This window comes from Tenrec ecaudatus, chromosome 6, assembly GCF_050624435.1.
Source record: "Tenrec ecaudatus isolate mTenEca1 chromosome 6, mTenEca1.hap1, whole genome shotgun sequence".
Lineage (NCBI taxonomy): Eukaryota > Metazoa > Chordata > Mammalia > Afrosoricida > Tenrecidae > Tenrec > Tenrec ecaudatus.
Window position 1 is genome coordinate 107,557,804 of NC_134535.1, and position 21,902 is coordinate 107,579,705.

General features: G+C 38.3%; 1 protein-coding gene across 5 annotated transcripts in view; it reads left to right on the plus strand.

The window, feature by feature from the left end:
* The window catches only part of SOX5 (SRY-box transcription factor 5), a 1,186,854-nt gene that overhangs the window by 761,654 nt on the left and 403,298 nt on the right, over nt 1-21,902 (plus strand). For all 5 annotated transcript variants that reach the window (XM_075551990.1, XM_075551991.1, XM_075551992.1 and 2 more), the window contains one exon: nt 21,413-21,539. In XM_075551990.1, coding sequence (XP_075408105.1) covers nt 21,413-21,539 — 127 coding nt within the window. The remainder of the gene's footprint in view (nt 1-21,412; nt 21,540-21,902) is intronic.

The following is a 21,902-nucleotide window of genomic DNA, read 5'->3' on the forward strand; positions in this document are numbered from 1 at the left end:
TCCTTGATCTTTCCTGTAAGCCTTCTGTTGTGATTAAGGTGAAGGTTTTTCGAGCAGATTATCAGTTTTACATTTAATGGTTGAGACATATTTTAATCCACTTTAATCCTCTCCAGGTACCATTGCTTCCCCACCTTATCCCAGTGTTTTCTTTTTCCCTGCCTCCTTTATTCCTTACCCGCTGTCCTTGGGGAAGTACCCACTCTCTTCTTCTAATGTCCATGTCGGTGTCCTTGGTAGCAGTAACAGCACCACAGAGTTCTTCGAAGCTCCCTCTTGCGGAGCCTGATTTTTGCAGACTTACTATTCCATTGGGCTAATTGTTTCCTTCTCTCTTGTTACTTTCGTCATCCATCTTTCTTGTGGATGCAAAGAGACCAGTGGCTGAACCCCAGATGCCCAATGCAGGATGTGGAACGTGGTCTCTGTGAACTTAGTGATAGCAATTGAGATGGTCTTGCGCTCCCAGGCCCAGAGATTCCTACCCTCGAGGTGTCTGGCTAAGAAATTCTGTCTTTGCAACTGTGTGCTAGGCCACATTCATGGGGCTCTTGTCAGCCAAGCACAATGCACATCGGCAAATAACCTCTGTAAAACATATATATCCATGGTTATCTCACCACGGTCCCTCATAAGTCTTCAGCCTCAGTGTTTATTCAAGAATCTATTGGTAGACCATCCCTACTGCAGGATAAACAACCGTTACTTTCTCAGGAAATGCATTTGTCTTAAACCTGTAAAATGGATTATCATTCACAAAAAGATACTCTGCATTTGAAGTATAATCAATAATGAATATGCTATAACACTTGGAGCGGTTCTGACTTTCATAAGTTTAATATCTTGTAGCTCCTATCTAACAGTAAAATGAAGCTATAATTGTTGAGGTTTTTGTTTGTTTGACATATAAATCATATATCAGAAGTGTGATTCGTTTAGGGTACAGTTTAATGTTTTGGTTTTTTTTTAGTACATTTACAAAGTTGCTTGACCATTATTGCAATTTAATTTTAGGAAGGTGTTATTACCCTGAAAGGCATTAACACTCGGTCACTATCTTCCCTTCCCCTCCCCTCCCCTCCCCGTGCTTGTAACCCAGTGCTCTGAAGTCGATTTCCCTGTGTGGCGACCAACGGAACCCCCAACAGTGTTTCAAGGCTGCAGATGTTTATAGAAGTTGATCACATCTTCTGTGGATTGGCTAGTTAGTTTGAACCGCCAACTACCGACCTTGGTTGTAAACATGTAAAGTCTTTAACCACAGCGCTATCTGTGTTAGTATGACTTCTGTCCCTAGACCCACTCAGACACTATTTGTGGATCAGCAACTAATAATTTCCTTTAGATAAGTGCAGTTGCTACGTGCTATGGAATTAGTTTGAACTCCCAGTGACCCTATGCAATATGGACCGCAGGACAAACACGGCCCTGTCTTGTGCCACCCTCACAATTCTTGTTACCTTCTACCTCACTGTTGTCTGGGTCATTCCTCTCACTTGAGAGTCTTCCTCCTGTGTGCCACAGTTCTTTATCAAGCCAGGATGTCTTCCTCCAGAGATGCGTCTCTTCTGATAACATCCAGAGTAACTGAGACGTGCTCTCCATCCTCCCTTCTCAGAGGCATTCCAGTTGTACTTCTTCCAAGATAGATGAGTGAGCTCTTCCAGCGGTCCATGGAGGATTGGCAGTACTCTGTGTCAGTGGCGTTCTTGCAATGCATCCGTTCTTCTGTGCTCTTCTGATTCATTGCCCAGCTTCCACATGCATATCACTCTCACTAGCATCCAGTCAATGCTCACTCCTCGTGACCTCCATTTGGGTTCCCGAGACTGTGCTTATTGGAGTAGGAAACCCAGTTTTTCTCCAGAGTACCTGCTAGTGGTTTTGAACTGCCAACCATGTGGCTCTCAGCTCAGTGCATAACCAGTACACTCTCAGGGCTCCTTCACACATGCCTACAAGGCAGCTGAAAATACCAAGGCTTGGGTGAGGGGTAGACTTCAGTCTCCAAAGTGACATACTCATATTTGCTGTTCAATAGTTTGGATAAAGTTTTTCATAGCAGATTTACCCAATGAAGTACATCCTTTGATTTATTAACTGTTGCTTCCATGGGGACTGAGTATGGATTTGAGTAAAACAGAACCCTTGGCAACTCTAGTCTGTCCTGTTTATCGGGGTTTGGGTTGGTGATGGGATTCCAGCATGTAGCATCCTTTTCTGTGACTATCTTCTTTCAATTAGCACGATGCTTAGAAGATATTTTCTTGCTGTCGCATGTATTTGTACTGCCTTTTAAAAAACAACTGTGAATTAAGTTGACAATTTTATTTCTTTTTTTATTACTAAATATTTTTCCATAATACACATTTGTTCATTCTCCATTTGATCTGCATTTCTTTTTTTCAGCTTTATTAAAAACTATTGTGGAAAAGTTTTTTTAATAAAATTAATTATTTAATTCTATATTAATATTTGTATATAAGATTTGTGTGGATATATATAGATATATATAAATATGTTTTGTGTGGGGATATATATATATATATATATAAATTCCTTTGAGAATATAAGATTGGAATAGGTGCCCTCGAATGGGTTAAGCTTTGGGCTACTAACTCAAAAGTTGGTAGTTCAAACCAACCTTGAGCAGGTGCTCCATGGAGACGTGTGTGACAGTTGGTTTCTATAAGGATTTACAACACTGGAACTTCTACACTATTCTGTGGGGTCACTATCAGTCAGAATGGACTCGATGACAGTGAGGTGTCTTTTTGTGTGTGTGTGTGTGTGCATGTTTTATTTAAAAACTGGAATTGCTAAGTCATATGAGAACACTTTAACTTTCTGGGCAACTGACAAACTGTTTTCCAAAGTGGTTGCTTGAATTCCTGTTGGCAAAATAAGAGGGTCCCAGTTTCTCCACATTTGTCAACATTTTAATTGTTTTCCTTTCTTATAATATCCATTTTGCGAATTTGAAATGGGCGCTTCTTGTGGGTTTGGTCTGCATTTGTCTAATGAGTGTAGATGCTGAGTACCTCTTTTCATGTGCTTACTAGCCATTTGGGTATATCTTCTGTTAAGAAATGACTGTTTTGATACTTTGCCCATTTTTTGTAAATGTCTTTTTTAATTATTGAATTGTAAGAGTCCTTTATATTACTCTCCACAAAAATCCCTTATCAGATATAAAATTTGCAAATACTTTCTCTGATTCTTTGGGTTATCTTATTACTTTTTTGTTTAATTTTTAGCACAAAACGTCCATATTTTGATGAAGCCAAATTAATCTCTTTTGTATCATTTGTACTTCTGGTCTAAAATCTGAGAAACTATTGCCTACCCTAAAGTCATATTATTAAATTGTTGAGTTTTCCTCTACGAAGTAGAACATATTAACTCTTAAATTTAAGTCTGTGGTTCAATATAGAGTTGTATTGATTATATGTAAAATATCTTGCACAGTGACTGGCCCTTATCAGGGCACCCTTAATGGGAGCTATTCATACCTGCAGGAAGCTAAAGTGATTAAATAGGTTCTATGCAATATCTGCAGGTCCTCTCAATAATTCTTCTTCTTGTTGTCCTTTGCAAGAAGATATAAGGAACAAAGGAAACACTATTTTTAATAAATATCCAAATGGATTAGAATGATTAGGTTACAGATTAGTAACAAGTTATCCAAGATAGACCAATATAAAGAGATGAAATAATTAATACAGAATATATGTGAGCAGATTTAATTTGTTGTTGCTTGTATATGCAACAGAGTTTGCATGCAAGAAGGTGTGTTGTAATACTACACAAAGTATTCTTTTTGGAAAGAATATTGAAATGAAGGCAATCAGATTTATATAAATACTAATACTAATCCTTGTCACTAGTTTACGTTTCTGTTCTTCAGAATAGTAGTTTAGTGCATTTTTAAAATGTTGGATACCTTACTTGAACATTTAGTGACCGATTTAAAGAAAGGTAAAGAGATGTTTATACTGGCCAAGAAGTGAGTTTGTAAACTATACTCCCTTTTACAGTGGAATATGTCCCATGTCTCCCTCCCTGTCCCCGTCAGGGGTTCTAATTTATTATATAGCACAATAGGAATGAGACATTGCTGATTGTTGTTTACATATGTTCAGCTTGTTTTATGAGAACCAAATATTTATTAGGAGGCAATTACTCAACAATCTCTGTGAGCAGGCTACCGTGTTGACTGCGATGTGAGAGGCTATTACTATTGTACCCTGGCCAGTCAGGGTTATGGGAAGAGGTGGACATTGCAAAATGCTGGGGTTACTAGTTTAAGGAAGCTGGGTTTTCTATTAGAAATCGTTATCACACATTGAATAGAGAAGCATACAGTTCGTTGGTGCAGGAATCAAATGTTTCATCTGAAGAGGCCAATCCTTTTCAGTCATTGACAGGGCAGTGTGAAGAAGCCTGGCGCTACAGCCGCAGAACCTTTGGATAAATAAAGGATTTAATAAATGTTCAAATATTTGTCCCAACCTCAAAGGATATCCTGAAATAGAACTGACTTCACGGATGATACTGCTGTCTCCATATGAGTTTTGGTGGCTCTTGCTCAGGGATTTCCTTAAGCATTTAACGTGTTTTGCTGACTCTTTCAGCAGCCCCGGTAGCTATCACTGTGAGCGAGTGTGTTTCAGTCCTTTAAAATGAGTATCAGCATAGTATGTAGGAAGGGCACATTTGAAACTAGGGAATACGCATTTAAGATCTCTGAAAATCGTCCCTATGGTTTGATGTTGGACACAGGAAAGCTAGGACTTTGAAAGGATTAGTTAGCTCAGTCTAAACTTTCTTTCAAACTTCAGGATCCTATCTGAGAGTCGCCACAGCCTCTTGAGTGGTGCAGAGCCAACACACTGAGAAAGCTATGTCGCACAGGATGCGTGTTCTTTTGGAATGTAAGCTACGTCCTCATGACTGTAGCAGTCATTCATTCCCCCTCAGTTAAGTGTGTTCATTGTTGGAAGCAACTCTTGACAATGGGTTTGGTTTGGTTATCATTTGATAGAGTCCTTAGCAAAAATAAATGTCTTGCGATCAAAATCTTTTGATAATATTTTGACAAAAAGGAATCCACAGTGAGTAAGTTTATGCAGCCATTAAAATTGTTTCCAGGGAACTCTGTGTGAAAGATTTGATGGAGAAGGAAACCGATATTTTAAGAAGTCTTTAAATACTTATGTCTCCACACACTTGCCAGCAACAAAAAACATCAACAAAAAGGAGGCGGAGGGATAAGATGAGGTTGGAGAGGATTCTGCCCCTTTGGAACACAAAGGTCGTTCAGTTGTGGGGTTTGGAATGGGGGTGTTTCAGTTTCAGTAATGGAAAAAAAATGTTCTAGCATGTGGTAACGTGTTTTTTTAAAGCAATGGATGATTACTTTTCTCCATCAAGGCTCCTTTATCCTCCTCAGCTCAGACAGTGGTCAGCATGCTAGACACCCCTCCCTGTTTTATCCAGCCCTTAACTATGTTCTTTGACAGGACTGGCTTATACAGCTGGGCCTTTGTTAAGCTTTGGAAGAAATACTACAGAACAGAAAAGATGATAGACAGAGTACCTATAAAATGGCAAATGGTAAACATTCTATTCAAGTGCCGGATTCCAGTTTTTAAAGATTTGCTTCTGCCTGATTAGTTTTTATTTTTATCATTTGTATAGTATGTGCTTTAATATTGCTTGGTTGATTTTGATTTTTGCAGGGAGAGATTTTATGGCATTGTGGGTAAACATATTGGGCTAATAAGTAAAATTCCCCATCAGCTCTGTATTTTTTAAAATAGGAAAGTGTTCAGTTGTAGTGCCATCCAAAATTAGACATTGCTATTATGGTGACAGAGTGGAATGGAGGCCATATTCATTTTATGTGTGCTTAGCCAGGGAGTAATTGATAAGAAAATGCAAGCAGATATACATAGATTAACATAGAAAAAAAAATAGAGAGAAAGAACCCTTGTTTCAGACCATTGCTAGAGGTAGGTTCCTGATTCTCTTCTCCACCACATAACCCATATCCTTTGTGATTTACTTCTAGGGAAGATAACGGGTAGTCTTTCAGTTTCTACAGAACATCACCCATCTCTAGAAAAGCACAAACATTCCCTACTCTTCTGCTGTATCAGAATGAACCAGGAATTTAAACTCCCCCCCCCACACCTCCTAAAAACAATAGGGGATGTGCTAAACTCAGAAAGATTAATGGTGGAATAAGATAAATAGTTAAGACATAAAATGAGTTTAGAGGTCAAGCTAGGAAAAAAAAAGCTTATGGATTTAATTCATACTCATCGAAGCAAAGAAGCTTTGGCATGAAAAGGAACGAATGGAGAGGCCTAGTACTCGTGTAACTTCAGGCATAGCTGCACCCTGCTGTTTTGGAGTTTGGGTTGATAGACGCTCCTCATCTTTGGCACCACACTCTGACTTTTGCCATTTTCGTGTTTATAATGGAAAATTCTCCCTTTTGCTGAGAAATTTGGAAAAGATGCCTTTGCTTCCTAGGCCCCTCTCACTCATCAGAAGCGTGTGCCGCCTAGATGTTCCTTGCTCTTTCCAATATACCTTAAAAATACCTTCCAAAGCGTGCAAAGTTCAACAGCTTACCAGGCGACAGTCAAGACTATGAGGGCAAGGACAGAAAGAGTGAGTCCCCCCACCTTGGCAGGATTTCGCCATATATAAACTTTCCTTTCCCAGGGTTATTTGTATTTCAAAGAGGCTGTGGGTCGTGCTATTTCCCCCTGCCCCTTTCACTGGGCTCCTTGGTCAAGCCTCAGCCGCTCTGATGCTGACACTCAGGACTCCTTTTAGCTGTGAGACTCCTTTCTCGTTCCTGCTTGAAGAGAGAGAAGCATTCTCTAGAGGGTTGCTTTAGAAGGCTTAACTTGCTTGATTTCACAATGACCTTTGGAAACAAAAGAAATTAAACCTAGACTGGTTACTTAATTATTCTTGTCATCACTATTAGATTCTAAATAAATTAAATATGCCATAGATTTTATTCCAAGGCATTCACACCATACTAAGAATGAGTCACTTTTGATTGTGGAACAATTTGCTATTTATTCAGATGTAGCCAGTAATAGGAGGAGGGAGAGAGTTGGAGGGGGGAGGGAATCCTCAGAGGAAGCCTAGATAAGACCGGGAGAGAGGTTCACAGTAAACACTTAGGATTAGTATTTGGGGAAATGAAACTTTATGTTACATGTGAAGTTATGTCATTGAGGGATTATGCAGTCTTTGGAAATTCAAGTGAACGTCATTAAAACAAGGGAAAATATGCTTCCACAGAGAAAACACCACTAAGCTAAAGAGTCTTTACTTCTCACACCCATTTTTCACCATATGCAACTTACCTGCTTACTAATATCCATGAACATAAGTCCACATTGTCTTACTGTGAATATGGTGAAGACCATGAACTCTGTTTATGGACTATAATATGTCATGCCCATAGGTGCATGCACATGTGAGCGTATGTAAAAACTCATAGTCTCTCATGAGGACAACATAGAAAAAGGTGATATTATTTAAGAAAGCAATAATTAAGGGATTATTGGTAGTCTCTGTAATAGTAATATTTACGAATTGTGTTTCCTTGGGCTTTACTTTTAATGAGTCAAAAAGTTAGGAGAAATTTTTGGTGTTTTTATTTTGTCTCTCCCCATTAAAATTCATAACATTTCAACCAAATAATTTTTGAATTACACAGTGAACAAAAGTTGTTAGTGTATGGATATGACTGAATTATGATGATTTTCCAATTCTTAACATAAAGATTATTTTAAAGATTATACTCATTTTCACCTTGTTACAGAGCAAATTCTCTCTCTCTCTCTTTCTTTCTCTCTCAAGACACTGGCACTTTTCACTCTCTGACAGTTTCATTCAAGGATAGAACAATAGGAATTGAATTCATTCTTGTTTCACTAGCCATTGTTCCAGCAGATAACTGAAAAGATGGCCCCTGCGGCAGGCATTCTACAGATAGCTTTTAAAGATAAATTTTTACAGATTAAAAAAAAAAGAGATAAGCCTTTCATACGACATTCGCTCATTCTTCTATCCAGCTGTCTGTAGTCTGAAATGTATACATGTGGCAACCATGTGTCTCACAGAAATCCAAAAAGTTTGATTTTTCCCCCAAAGTTTTATTTCTTTATACCCAGAAACACACCATTCGTGTTATACAAATTGTGCCAACTTTTGGTTCCGAAAAATTTAACTCCTACAGTGAAATTCAGGTGTTGTTTCTACTTGGGAGGGGTGGTCTAGGGTAGTTCATATTAGTACTTTCTTTCCCGGAAAGCACGAGAAGGGATAGTTTTTTGGTCCCTAGATTACACCTCCCACTCACTGTCCTAGGCAGGGTTCTCTGGCTACCCAGCGCCCAGCTTTCCCACTCACAAGGCCACGAGGAGCAGGGGGGAGCTCAGGAGGTGAGCACTTTCACGCTGACTCAGAAACCAGCCGTATGACTCCAGGCTGGCGCTGTCACGCCTGGTTATGGAAAGGCAAGAACAATGCCTCCCTTGAGAAGTGGGGGAAAAGTCTACTGCAGTCTCAATTTTGATGTAAAATTTAAATCATCCTTCCACATCCTGTGGACTTGGAGCTGTCAGGAATGCAAAACCCATACTCCACTGGAGAAAAGCCTTTTATTTCCATAAAAAGGATAAGATGCCCAACTGTAAATAGCAAGTTTTGAAGCCCAGATCCTTGTGCAAGCATATTCAAAGTAATTGTATGCAAAGTAATTTGTAAATAACCAGAACATAAGGATTGTGGTATTTTTAACCTGTAGATAACTGAAGGTCAAACTCCTTTTCTGTTTGTTTGTGATGAATGATACGTGTATCACAACACATAAATTTAATAATTCACACCAAAAATATAATGAATGGACTTGGGTCATTTTTTTCTGAACTCATACACATGGCATTTTCAACTACAGCACAGGAGAAGTTTCCCTTCAACATCGACAGACTTTAATCACTTCTATTTTGTTTTCTTCCTGATGACTTGCTTGAAATTGAATATATTTGATGATTAAAAAGTTCCAATGCAAATGTGCTTGTTTTTCATGTAAAAATATAATTATAAATATTATTAAATGGATCAAATTAATGCTACTATTTTTTAATATAGTAAGTGTATATTGCCAGGTACATGTTGTAAATCATGAAAAAAAAATCTCATGAAGTTTTTCAAACTAATCAAGAGTAAAGACATTTAAATAACTTTCCTTTTATGAAACTGATTTCATATTAAGAACTCATAAGCTTGTTTGCTTAGCATATTAGCTCCTTAGTCAGGTTTTTAAAAATAAGTATATTTTCTGTGTTGCTGATGAAAGTTTACACGGAAAATTAGATTTGCATATTAAAATTTCTATGCAAAATTTTCAGTGATCCACAGTCAGATTTATCATAATGAACTTCATCCAAGATGTTTTCTGAGTATCCAGAACATTATAAAAGACTATAGTAAAGTTTAATTAAATTTAAAATTCTATTTTTATTTATCAGAACTAATATTGTTTCAAGCATTTATTGTGGATGAATTTTAAAATAATAAAACCATCATATATATGAATTTCATATATGTATATATGAAATTTTAGCTGACAGATATACTGAGTTAGGTAAATGTTGCTTCTGTAGTCCTGCTAGTATATTACTTACAATAAAGTATTCTTCCTACTTACAAAATTGATGGGCAGAATTATTAGCCACAGTATAGAAACTAACTTCAGAGTGAATTGGTAGTGGTTAACAATCGTTAGTGAGAAAGTCAGTCAAGAAAGAAAATGAAGAATCAGAAATTTTGAATTCTGAATCTTGGTAGGATACATTTTGCTATCAAGAATTATTTTTAAATGTCTGCCTTTGGCAGCTATTTGTTTAGCGTATAACAACAATGACAATCTTAAAGTTCAGTTTCTTACTCACCTTAAGCTCATTATATCAAACACTTTGGAATATTATGTTGTCCAGCTAATAGAGAAGTACTCATTCCTCTCTGGAAAGTTTCAGAAGATAGTCAATCTTTGTTGTTGTTGTTGTTCTTCCTCTTCTTCTTCTCCTCCTCCTTTTTAAATTTTGCACTCTTTCCTGATAACAGCCTGTACCTCCCTATTTTTTCTTCTAGCTTTTCTCCCCTGATCTCTGACTGAGGATAATGAGTGAGTTAGCAAGTTGCTAGCAGAGAGCATTTAGATGGCAGTGTAGCAGTTAAAATAGGTAGGGGTCTTGTCAGAGAGAAGGTAAGTCCCTTGATCCCCATGCTAGCCTCAACCAGAAAGGGAACCTGTTGTAGGGCAAACATCAGGGGCCACCTTGGTAAACGGAACCTTAGAGTTCCTCTGACTTCATTTTAAATTAACACTGTTTTAAATAATCTAAACTTTTTGCAATATGTAGTAAAATGTTTCCTGTGATATTATATGCCAGGGTGGAATGATAAATTTATCCAGAAGTAGCTGTGCTAAAAAAATAATCAGTTTTGTCTTAAGATTTGCAGCTTATGGTGAATTCTGTTTATTTCTATAATGGTGAAATGTATAGAGAGGATTACAAAGGAAGTCAGCCTTATTTATTACTCTGTCATGTCTGTTTTTATTTTTCTATGAAATCTCTATTTCTACTCCTATTATATCTTATGCCAGGGCCTGATGAACTTGTTCGGTCTTCTAAGTCACAATATAATGAAGGAGGCTTTTGTACATGGAAACACGGGGCAAAGAAGTACAGAGATTGGTATGTTCTATTTCTGAAACTGAGGGCAAAGAATATTTTAAAAGAAGACAAGAACATATTTTAAAACTTTGATGGTCTACATGCTTACCACAAATTCAGTTTTTTTTATTTAAAAGACACTCTGAATATTACATGTGACAGACTGGGTTATAAACTGTACATGGAATATTCACGGAGTCAAACACAAACCTGACTTATACCCTAGGAGGAAAATGAATATTTTCAAGACATGAGAGAGAGCGAGAGAGAGAGAAATAAACCCTAAGAATAATAATGAATTAGATTCTTTAATAAAAGTAAAGAATCAGAATTTAGTATTTAATATAGTGATATGTTAAGCTTATATAATCCCGTGTTGATAAATCAGAAAGAAGTACTAGTTTAATTAATTTGAGTTAGTATCTATCCATTCCAGCTAAATATCTGTAGATTTTCCTTGTTGAGTTGGTAAAATGGCCTTTGCCTACATATAAGAACTCAAACCAAGGTTGGTTGAGTTGATGCCACATGGTTAAACTGCCTCTAAGGTCTCCTACACTGTTATATTTCAGGAGTAGATTTCTCCCAAGTTGTAGCTGGTGAGTTCAAATGGCCGAGGTTTTGATTAGCAGCTGAGCATTTCACCACTGTGCACCAGAACTCCCTATTTGATAATTTGCACCGAAACAACAACAAACTGCCATCAGTAGAATGCCAAAGCATAAGGCCCCTAAACATCTTCAAGACTATAAATCTTTATGCAATCAGATTGCCACATTTTTCTCACATAATCCAAACCTCAATGTTTGTCAATGCATCAATTTGGACTCCTAGTGAGCCATGAGACGCAAAGAACTTCGCCGTAGCTGCAATCTTCATGGAAGCAGACTCCGCGTCCTCCTTTTGCCGAGTGGCTGGTGAGTTTAAACCACAGACCTTTTGGCGAGCAGCTGAGTGCTTTAACCATTGCACAACCAGCTCTCCTTAAAGGCACGTATCCCAAGCCCACTGCCATTGATTTGACACTGATTTGATTCTGACTAAGACTGAACAACCCTGTATAGGGCAATTCTGTAAACTTTAAAGCATGCAGACAACTACATTTTTCTCCTTTGGAGCACCTGGTGGGTTTGAACCACCAAACTTAAGTTTGGCAACCCAATACTTCTACCGGAGAGCTACTAGGCCCCTTACTTGATAAATAGTAGAAATAACTATGGTGTTGGTGAAGAATATCGAAAACACCATAATTATATTCTACTATTTATCAAGAATGTAAAACTGTCTTGGAGGAAGTACAACCATAATGCTCCTGGGAAGCAACGGTGACAAGACTTTGTCTCGTTTGCTTTGGACCTACTCTCAAGAGAGACCAATAACTGGAAACGAAAGTTATGCTTAGTAAATCACAAGGTCAGTGGAAAAGAGGAAGGCCCTGCATGAGATGAACTGGCACAGTGGCGGCAGCAGTGGGCTCGGATGTATCAATTGTAAGGAAGGTGCAGGACCAGGGAGTGCCTCATCCTGTCCAAACAGAATCCACAGCATCCAATGACAACAGAGATAGTTCTGACTTAGTTTTCTGAGAAGAGTCGTGCTTAGAAAAGGAGCCCAGGGAGTAAACGTACATGTCCTAAATAGAGCCCCAGGCTACCAGGCAAAATCGAGGCACATGCCTTCTACGAAAGTACGCTCACCTTTGGAGTTCCCATTCTGAATGTATATTACATACCTTATAGGTATTGGTCCCTTAAAAGTCCAGTAAGTGTCATGCTGTAGAATGGAAAACATGGCCAATTTTAGAATTGTCTTTGCAGAATTGCTAAGAGAAAAATGATGTTGCTTCTTTCAATCCTTTCCCCGTTCTTCATCTGCTTGACGCCCTTTTTCCTACTGGTGGATGGATTGCCGCACAGCGTACTGTTTTTCTCCATCTCGTCCAGTTTCTTCTTATGTTCCCCTTTGAGCCATCCTGCTCTGCTTGACATGCTGTCTGGTAGAGGGCCATTGCCAGGTATTGTGAGTAACAAAAGCTACGTAACCACCCTGTAACTCCTCTTCCTTTCTATGAACCAGTTATAATAGTGACTCAAACTATGAAAGAAGTATAAAAAGAACAATGATAGCAATTTGTAGATTACTCTCTACTTGTGTTTTAACAGACTTTACTGGATTAATTACTTTCCCAGAAATTCTAATTTTCTGCTATCTCCTGTTTTTTTTTAAAACCTACCATCAACACAGACATTTCTAAAACCAAAGTTATAATTTTTCAGCTAACTGGACTGTGTATTTTACACATTTCTCTTATTAGCATGATTGTTTTCTACATTATATATTCAAGTAGTATCTTTGTCATTGAATCACCTCACCCACTTGTTCACTTCTATGGCTCCACCTTAAATCTTTCATCAGCTATTTAAATTCTGAGCTACTCTAATTAAAACACTTTTTATTATGGTAGTCTGTGGCTTGGAAGCATTCAGTAATTCACCTCTGTCCTCAGTATAAATTTCATAACATTTCTTTAACCACTTGAGGTTGACTAACTCTAAAAAATCTCTGTAATTTGATCTCTTTCATTCTTATATCTGCTATCTCCCCTTCTAGAATATATCACTTTAACAAAACCATTCTACACTCTATCGCTGATTATTCTATAAATTTCCTTGATTTGCTAAAATGTGTTGCTTTTCTCTGGAATTTGTTAAGATCTTCTGTTGAAACTTGAATTATCCTGTATTATTGCTCTGATGGTATAGTGGTTACACATTGGGCTGCTAACCATAAAGTCAGCAGTTCAAAAGCACCAGCCCCTCTGAGGGAGAAAGGCAGGGCTTTCTACTCCCATAAAGAGTTACAGTCCTAGGAACCCAAAGGAGCAATTCTACCCTGTCCTTTCCTTTAGCTGTGCTATGAGTTGATACCGACTCAATAATGGTGAGTTTTGGAGTTTGTTATTATTACCTTGCTAAATAACTGAATTCATTTTACTCTAGCAAGACAGTATCTACTGTTTGCCCACTGTATTACATTATCTACTATTTGCCCACTGTATTACATTATCTACTATTTGCCCACTGTATTACATTATCTACTGTTTGCCCACTGTATTATATTATCTACTGTTTGCCCACTGTATTACATTATCTACTATTTGCCCACTGTATTATATTATCTACTGTTTGCCCACTGTATTACATTATCTACTGTTTGCCTACTGTATTACATTATCCACTATTTGCCCACTGTATTACATATGCTTGTAGCTGTAGAAACATAAAGGAAATTGGAACAAAATTGAACTGCATATATTGGAAACTTTTTAAGTTATGTTATGTTATGTGCTGTTGGGAATTCGAGGATCTCGTGTTATCATTTTAGAGATTCTATACACAATAAGAAGACCCAGAAAAGAAAAATCAAGCTTGAACACATGAGTGCATATTATAGGTTTACTTATATTATGTGTGCCACTAACAAGCTCAAACGTACCAGCAATTGTGTTGATGCCCAAGACCAGGCAGTGTGAAGAAGAGGGTCACTATGAGCTGGAGCAGACTCCAAGACCTTAACAGCAGCTACCAAGAATCCATGCCACTTCACCAGTGAGGTGGAACACAGTCACTTTAGCTCTCTTGGGAAGGAAAATTGGTTAAAGAACTTGGATGAGTATATTCTTTCTGCTATATATCTGGAAAAAATATATATCCAAAAGGAAATTATCATCAATTCAAAAGAATTACCAGTAATATTCACTGCTTCCTAAGAATTATCTTGTAAATTAATAAAATTTTTAGGGAAAGAAATTAAAAAATAAAGTACTACATAATCTCTACATGTTGTTAGGTGTCATCTATTTAGTTCCAACTCATAGTGACCCCATGTACAACAAAACAATTGTTCTTTTAAAAAAATATTTTCTAATTTAATTATTTTAATTGGGGCTCGCACAATTTTTATCACAATCAATACATACATCCATTGTGTCAAGCACATATGTACACTTGTTTCCATCATCATTCTCAAAACATTTGCTTTCCACTAGAGCCCTTGGCATGAACTCCTCATTTTCCCCCTCCCTCCCTGTATCCCCCTCCCTCATGAACCCTTGATAATTTATAAATTATTATTTTGTCATATCTTACACTGCCCAATGTCTCCCTTCACCCACTTTGCTGTTGTCCGTCCCCCAGGGAGGATGTTATATGTAGATTCTTGTAATTGGTTCCCCCTTTCTGCCCCACCCTCCCTCCATCCTCCCGGTATTGTGACTCTCAGCACTGGTCCTGAAGGATCATCTGTCCTGGATTCCCTGTGTTTCCAATTCCTCTCCGTACCAGGGTACATCCTCGGGTCCAGCCAGATTTGTAGGGTAGAATTGGAATCATGTTAGTTGGTGGGGGTGGGGGGAGGGAGGAAGCATATAAGAACTAGAGGAAAGTTGTATGTTAGAACAATTGTTCTTATAAAGAATTTGAACCCACTGTTGCTTCGGTTTGTGGGATACAAAAGATTTCCCCCCAGCTTTTTCTCCTCCAAACATATGCCAAACATTAGAGGGTGTTTGGCAGCACATGGTGGGAGGTCAGATGCTCAAAATATTCTCCCTGAAGGCATCTGGTCCACAATAGGTGGGGTTCACACCCTATTGATAATGGTTTCAATGAAGAGCCAAAGAACAGGTCAGACCTGCTCAGTGACATCCAAAGTTAGGCTGCCATCCTGTATCTAGGATGCTCCCAACTTGTCCCATGAGAACCCCCAATTCCTCCCCTTTCCATTGCATGGGTACCCCTAGATCACCCCCTTACTATTGTAGGACCTATAGCACAACCCCTTCCTGTGATGTATATATATATACTTGTAATAAGGGGGCTTGTATGCCCCCCAAAGATACATAAGCCTGGGTTAGCAATAAAGATCTCCCTTGGCCTCTCTTGGCTCTTCCTGTCCTTTCTCCCCTGGTTCTTGCTCCTCGTTCCCTTTCCCCTTGTCCTCCTTCCCTTCCCCATCTCTCATGCCCTCCGGTCTCTCATCTCCACGTGGACCACTGAGTGGGGTTCAGATGAGCATGTTACCAGGAAATGTGTCTGACTCCATTATTTTAATCTCTTGTCCATCTCTCCTTTTTCTCTATGACTTTATTATATATATTTTAAAATCATTCAATTCCGCCTATTTAACCCATGATTAGTTGTGAGGGCTGGCTTCCCCCACAAATGGAGCCCAATATGAGGCTGTACAATTATTAGATGGGATATAACTCAAAAGAGTTAGTCTCCTACTGCCACACAATGGACGCCATTCAGTTTATTAGTTTTTCGGCAATGGCCAGTGTTTCGATGCTCTCCATAGGGTTTTCAGTGGCTAATTCCTCAGAAGTGGATGGTGGATATTCCTTTTGCGTGACCTGGCTGGTATTTGAAACACCAGCGGCATACCTTCCAGCATCACAGCCACACACAAGCTACCCCTGTATTACACACTGACTTTGTACATGGCTTCTTTATGGACAACGATTGCACCAAAGTACATGTGATACCTAGATAGTATTGCTTAAGTTAAAATCACTAATTGTTACTCATCTATCAGTGAGTACCTATGTAGCTTTTGTTTGTTGTTGTCATTGTTAAGTTAGTTATTTTTTAATCTTTATTCATTTACACATTTTCAACAATGCTGTAAGATTCCTTCATAAGCACTTTGAAAACCCAATTAAACCAGGTGTGCAAACTCCTTTATATAAAACTTACTAAAGAGAAAGGCTACAGTGAGCACTGAGGTATGCCTCCTTTTTTGCAATGACACTGATGTTTTCCAAGCATATTTATAAGATTCACTGCTACAGTTTTCCATAGCTAAGGGATAGGCAGAGGGTTTATAACATATAACATATAAATTTTAACATATAAATATTAATTTTTCATAGGTTTACTTAGACTATTATCTTTAAGAATATTTGTTAGGACTGGACAAGGAACTGTGAACAAAAACAATATCTTCCCTGGTGGAATTTGTAGTGGAAGAAAGAGACAATGACTTGAATTGTGCACTCCTGTCTGTGGTAGGATAATGGCTATCCACAGACAAGGAAATTCGATCAATAAAACTATTATTCAAATGTATGCACCAACCAATAAGTCTAGTGATGAAGTAGCTGAAGAACTCTACCAACGTCTTCAGCCTAAAATTGATCAAACATGATATCAAGATGCATTGAGAATTATTGGTGAGGAAAAAGCTGGAAACAAAGAGCAAGGAACAGCAGGTGGAAATATAGTCTTGGTGATAGAAATGGAGCTACAGAGCACACGATAGAATTTTGAAAGACCTTTGGATTCTTCATCATAAATAGATTTTTTTCCCAACAACCCATAAGATAACGGTGCACATGGACTTCTCCACATGGAATACACAAAAATTAAATTGACCACATTTGTGGGAAGAGGTAATAGAGAAGCTCAATAGTAGCAGCTAAAACCAGGCCAGGAGCTGACTGTGGAATAGACCAGTTTGAAGCCAAAGAAAATTAAAACAAGTCCAGGAAAGCCCAAATAGGACCTCCCTTACCTGAATTTTGAGAATGTCTGAAGAACAAGTGTGAAGCAGTATACCTACTGCCAGAAGACCTGATGAGCTGTGGGATGACAACAAGAGCATCACACATGAAGACAGCACAAGGTAATTAAAAGACAAGAAGGAAAGAAAAGATCAAAGGGTATTACTGACAGTGCAATGTGTGGATCATAATAAACTGTGGATATCTTTGAGAACAATGGGAATTCCAGAACACTTGATTGTACTCATGTGGAACCTGTACATAGATGAAGAAACAATTATGCAAATGGAACAAGGGAATACTGCATTGTGTAGCATCAAGAAAGCTGTGTGTCGGGCTTGTATCTTCTCACTCTTCTTAGTCCATCTGCATGCTGAGCAAATCATCAGAGAAGCTGGATTATCTGAAGACATACTTGGCATCTGGATCAGAGAAAGGCTTATTTCACAACTTGCAGTATGTAAATGACACAACCTTGTTGCTAAAAGTGAGGTGGCCATGATTGCCACCTTCAGTGTGGATTACAATTGAAAGCAAAGTACACAAAAAACCTCAAAGATACTGATAAACCGAGAAAAGATTGAAGTTGTCAGGGACTTTGTCTTGCTTCGATTAACAAGCATCTTGCTTGGATGAACAAGTTTATGGAGGTAGCAGTCAATAAATAAATTGTATTAGGTCTGTCTGCTGCACAAGACCTCTTTACAGTGTTGAAAAGCAAGAAGGTTACTTTGTGGACTGAGAAGTGCATTACCCATGATCCTTTCAGTTGTCTCATATGCTTGTGAAAGAAAAGTTGATGCATTTGAACTTTGTTATTGGAAAAGAATATTGGAAGTGCCAAAAGAATGAAGAGATCAGTCTTGGCAGGAAGTACAACCATAATGCTGCATAGGGGCAAGGATGGTGAGACTTGGTCTCATTGACTTTAAACACATTCTCATGGGACCAGTCCCTTGAGAAGATATCCATCATACTTGGTGACGTGGAGAGGCAGTTGGAAAAAAGGACGGTTCTCAATGAGATAGATTGACACAGTGAAGATGGTGCCAGGCCTAGCAGTGTCTCTTTCTGTGGGACAGAGGGTCGCTGTGACTGGAGGACACCTAACAACCACAGCAGAGACAGCAGAAGCCTGTGATACTTGTAGACTTCGTTCAGGAAGGCGTTACATTGCTATGGACAGTCTGTCAGTTAAGGAATCAGCAACATACATTACATCAGATGCATCTCAACCGAAACACAAAACAAGGTGATTTATTGATGAGTTGACAAAAAAATAGAGTGGCAAGAGGCACACAGAACTTAAACTTAGATCATGAAGGAAGAATGTTTAGTATTTGTGAACAAGTTGTTTTGCACAAGAACCATATATTGTAATGAGAATCATCTTATGTAATTTGAGGCTACTAGTTGCCTTTTGTCACCATGACTTCTTCATACGTACGATTTTAGAAGCTAGTTATGATGTATCTGTGGAGGTTCTACTCTTTAGAAAGTTATACATAAAGCGTGCTAACGAGTTATGGTTAAGCATGGCTTTGAGCTGGAGATATGCATTAGTTTTAAGAATAGTGGCAATTTCTTCCTCTGTCAAGTCTACTTTCAGGCTCTACTTCCTTTGTTCCGTGTAGTTGTTATTCGGCACCCGATGGGCAGCGTAGGCAGGGTTTCCTTGCATGCCTGCTCTTCTCCCTGGAGACACTGCAACCAACCGTCAAGCCCTTAACTGTTATGCTGATGCGACATAATAATTAAGGAGAAATCGATAGAAAAGCTGTGCTTCTGAGAGTCATACAATGATCTTAAATAGCTAATCTAGCTTTATGCTTTGGGCCAAAATATGATACTTGTTAGTTGTCTGGAGTTTCCAGACCTAGGGAGAGACAGCCCTTGAGGCTAAGTGACAACGCAAATACCAATTTATCAATTCCCGAAGGCATGATAATGCCTACAAAGGCCACAAAAATAGCAGGCTTATCTGATAATTGCATGATCTGCTTCTAAACAAGCTACATGTGAATCCAAGACATGTCCCTTCATTGGTTTACTCTGGTAAATCACCACATAAACATCTTTACTATTACTGTCAACCCATTGCTAAATGTGAACCACAAATGTGTTTGGAGAACATTGACTGTAAACCGTGGGAGTCACATGTCTCCAGTGTTAGGGGGATTGCATGTAGTGTGCCACCTCCACTCGGGGAGGGGTGCAGCGTTACCGCTGAGACGAACAGTGTGCTGTTAGCAACGGTTCCTTTCTCTCTCTTAGGTAAGAAGTAGAGGGGCATAGAAAATGCTGGAAGAGCCTTGACATGTGATGGCTATGTCTACGTCTTCTTTAGACCTGCTGTCATGGCTACCACCAATATCTCTCTTCTGATCCTCTTCTTTAGCTGACCAACACTTCTTCCCATTAACATGTCTTTCCATACAGTCTTTAATACCACTAATCGGTTTATTGTCAAATATCACTGGCCAGTGGGAGACTTTGCATTTCCTGTTGAGTTTCCTTCCTCATTTTGGTGTTTTATTTATTGTGGAGGGTGCGTAAGTTGCACTATAGTTTAAGGTTTGTTAAGCAAACACCAGCTGGTATTTATTGAGCATCTATTGTGATAGGTGTTGTACCTCTTCCCTGTCAAATGGTACCCAGTTATTCCACAAAAAGTCTTCAAGGGTAGATGTCGATTTTGTTTGAAAAGAAACTGAGATGTAGCAATCATGATGCCCAGCTAATAAGTGGAAGAATCAGTATTTGAATGCATATCTGTTTGATAACACAGCTCTTATTTGCCCGACTGTGCTTTTTGTTGTTATTAATAAGACTCTCTTAACAGAACTAGAATATTTTTCTTTTGAATTTTCTGAGAAAATTAATGTATCATAAATGCAACATGGAGGAGAGATATGTCTTTAAAATTAAATGTTGGATTAAAAAATTAGTCATAAGCTCTCTGGTCCAGAATAAGAATGAACATATCTGCAAACCCCTATTGTTTATTTAATAAAAATGTACGGCATTTGAAAGATCAGATCATGTGAATATAATGAGACTTCTTTAATGAAATGTTTTAACATTTCCTTTTCTATGTAAACCTTTACAGAACAGGACAATTATTTTTTATTTAAGTAAAAATATTTGCCACTTAGGTTTAACCTCTGACTTTATTCTGATTCCAAACCAAGTTTTTTAAAAGCTTACATTCTTGTTCAATTATCCAAACCCATTGTCATGTAGACCTGATTCCTTCAAACAAAACTTCCTCGTTTGCTTCTTTTCTTTATTTAAGAATTCTAGGGAGGAATTAATATGTTCTGAGAATCAATGTCATCTTTTAATAGTTTAGAAATGGAATTGAAATATTTTTATTTTCTCACCATTGTTACTGTCTTGCAACTTTGATGTAGAATTGAATGCCCAAATCAGGTGATCTTGCAGGGAAGGGAAAATGCATTCTTGTATTTTTCAAGATTACTAGTGATCGCAACATTTATTAATGTTTTAATAAGTTTTCCATGAATGTCAATTTTTCCATTGCTCTGAGGCTTGCTTGTAACTCATATTTTACATTTCATAGAGACCTTCCTTTTAGTACGAAAGGAAATTTGTTATAGCTATCATTTATTTATTTTGTTTATTTTTCATGAAGGAAATCTTAGGTTTTTCCCCCCCTCTTTCTTTCAAGTGCCAACAGAATTTGCTATTCAAAGATGTTCATCTTCAATAAAGTCTATCAAAGTGTAAAACGAGATGGGAATTTTTCTTTCCTTTAAAATGGAAGGGTCTTTCATTATGCAGTGTTCTTAGGTGAATCCTCTTGTTGAAAAAGCCAGAATACAAGAGAGTGCTATGCCAGTGTATTATTCTCACAACAAACAAGCACTGTTCTGTTGCTACCTGCTTGGCCATTGTTTCTGATTGTGTGTGCTTTGCGGTGGTATTTGGATGGTTTCCTGCTCTCCGCCAGCACAAAAAGGCATTTCTGTTACAAAGGCCCCTAACCACACAATGACGGCATTAAGGATTTATGTGGAGGTTTCATTATTTTCTCCTCTTTTGTTCCTTCCAGGATGTCTTCCAAGCGGCCAGCCTCTCCGTATGGGGAAGCAGATGGAGAGGTAGCCATGGTGACAAGCAGACAGAAAGTGGAAGAAGAGGAGAGTGACGGGCTCCCAGCCTTTCACCTTCCCTTGCATGTGAGTTTTCCCAACAAGCCTCACTCTGAGGAATTTCAGCCAGTTTCTCTGCTGACGCAAGAGTCTTGTGGCCACAGGTCTCTCACTGCTCAGCACACTGCAAGCGTAGGTTTCTCGTGGTCTGTTGTGCCTACACTCACTCCTTTGACCAGTCTACCCTTCTGATAGTTTGGCTTCAGTCCTTTGCTTTATAATCATTAACTGCTGAGGAGTCAAACGCAAAATTCGCCTCTAGTATCTTAGAATGATTTAAACATAAATTGATACCAACAGGGGTAGAGGACACAGTGTTTCCATTTTTTACCTCCCCCCTCCCATATTTTTTTTAGAATTCTGTTTTTGAAACACATTGCAATGCAATTT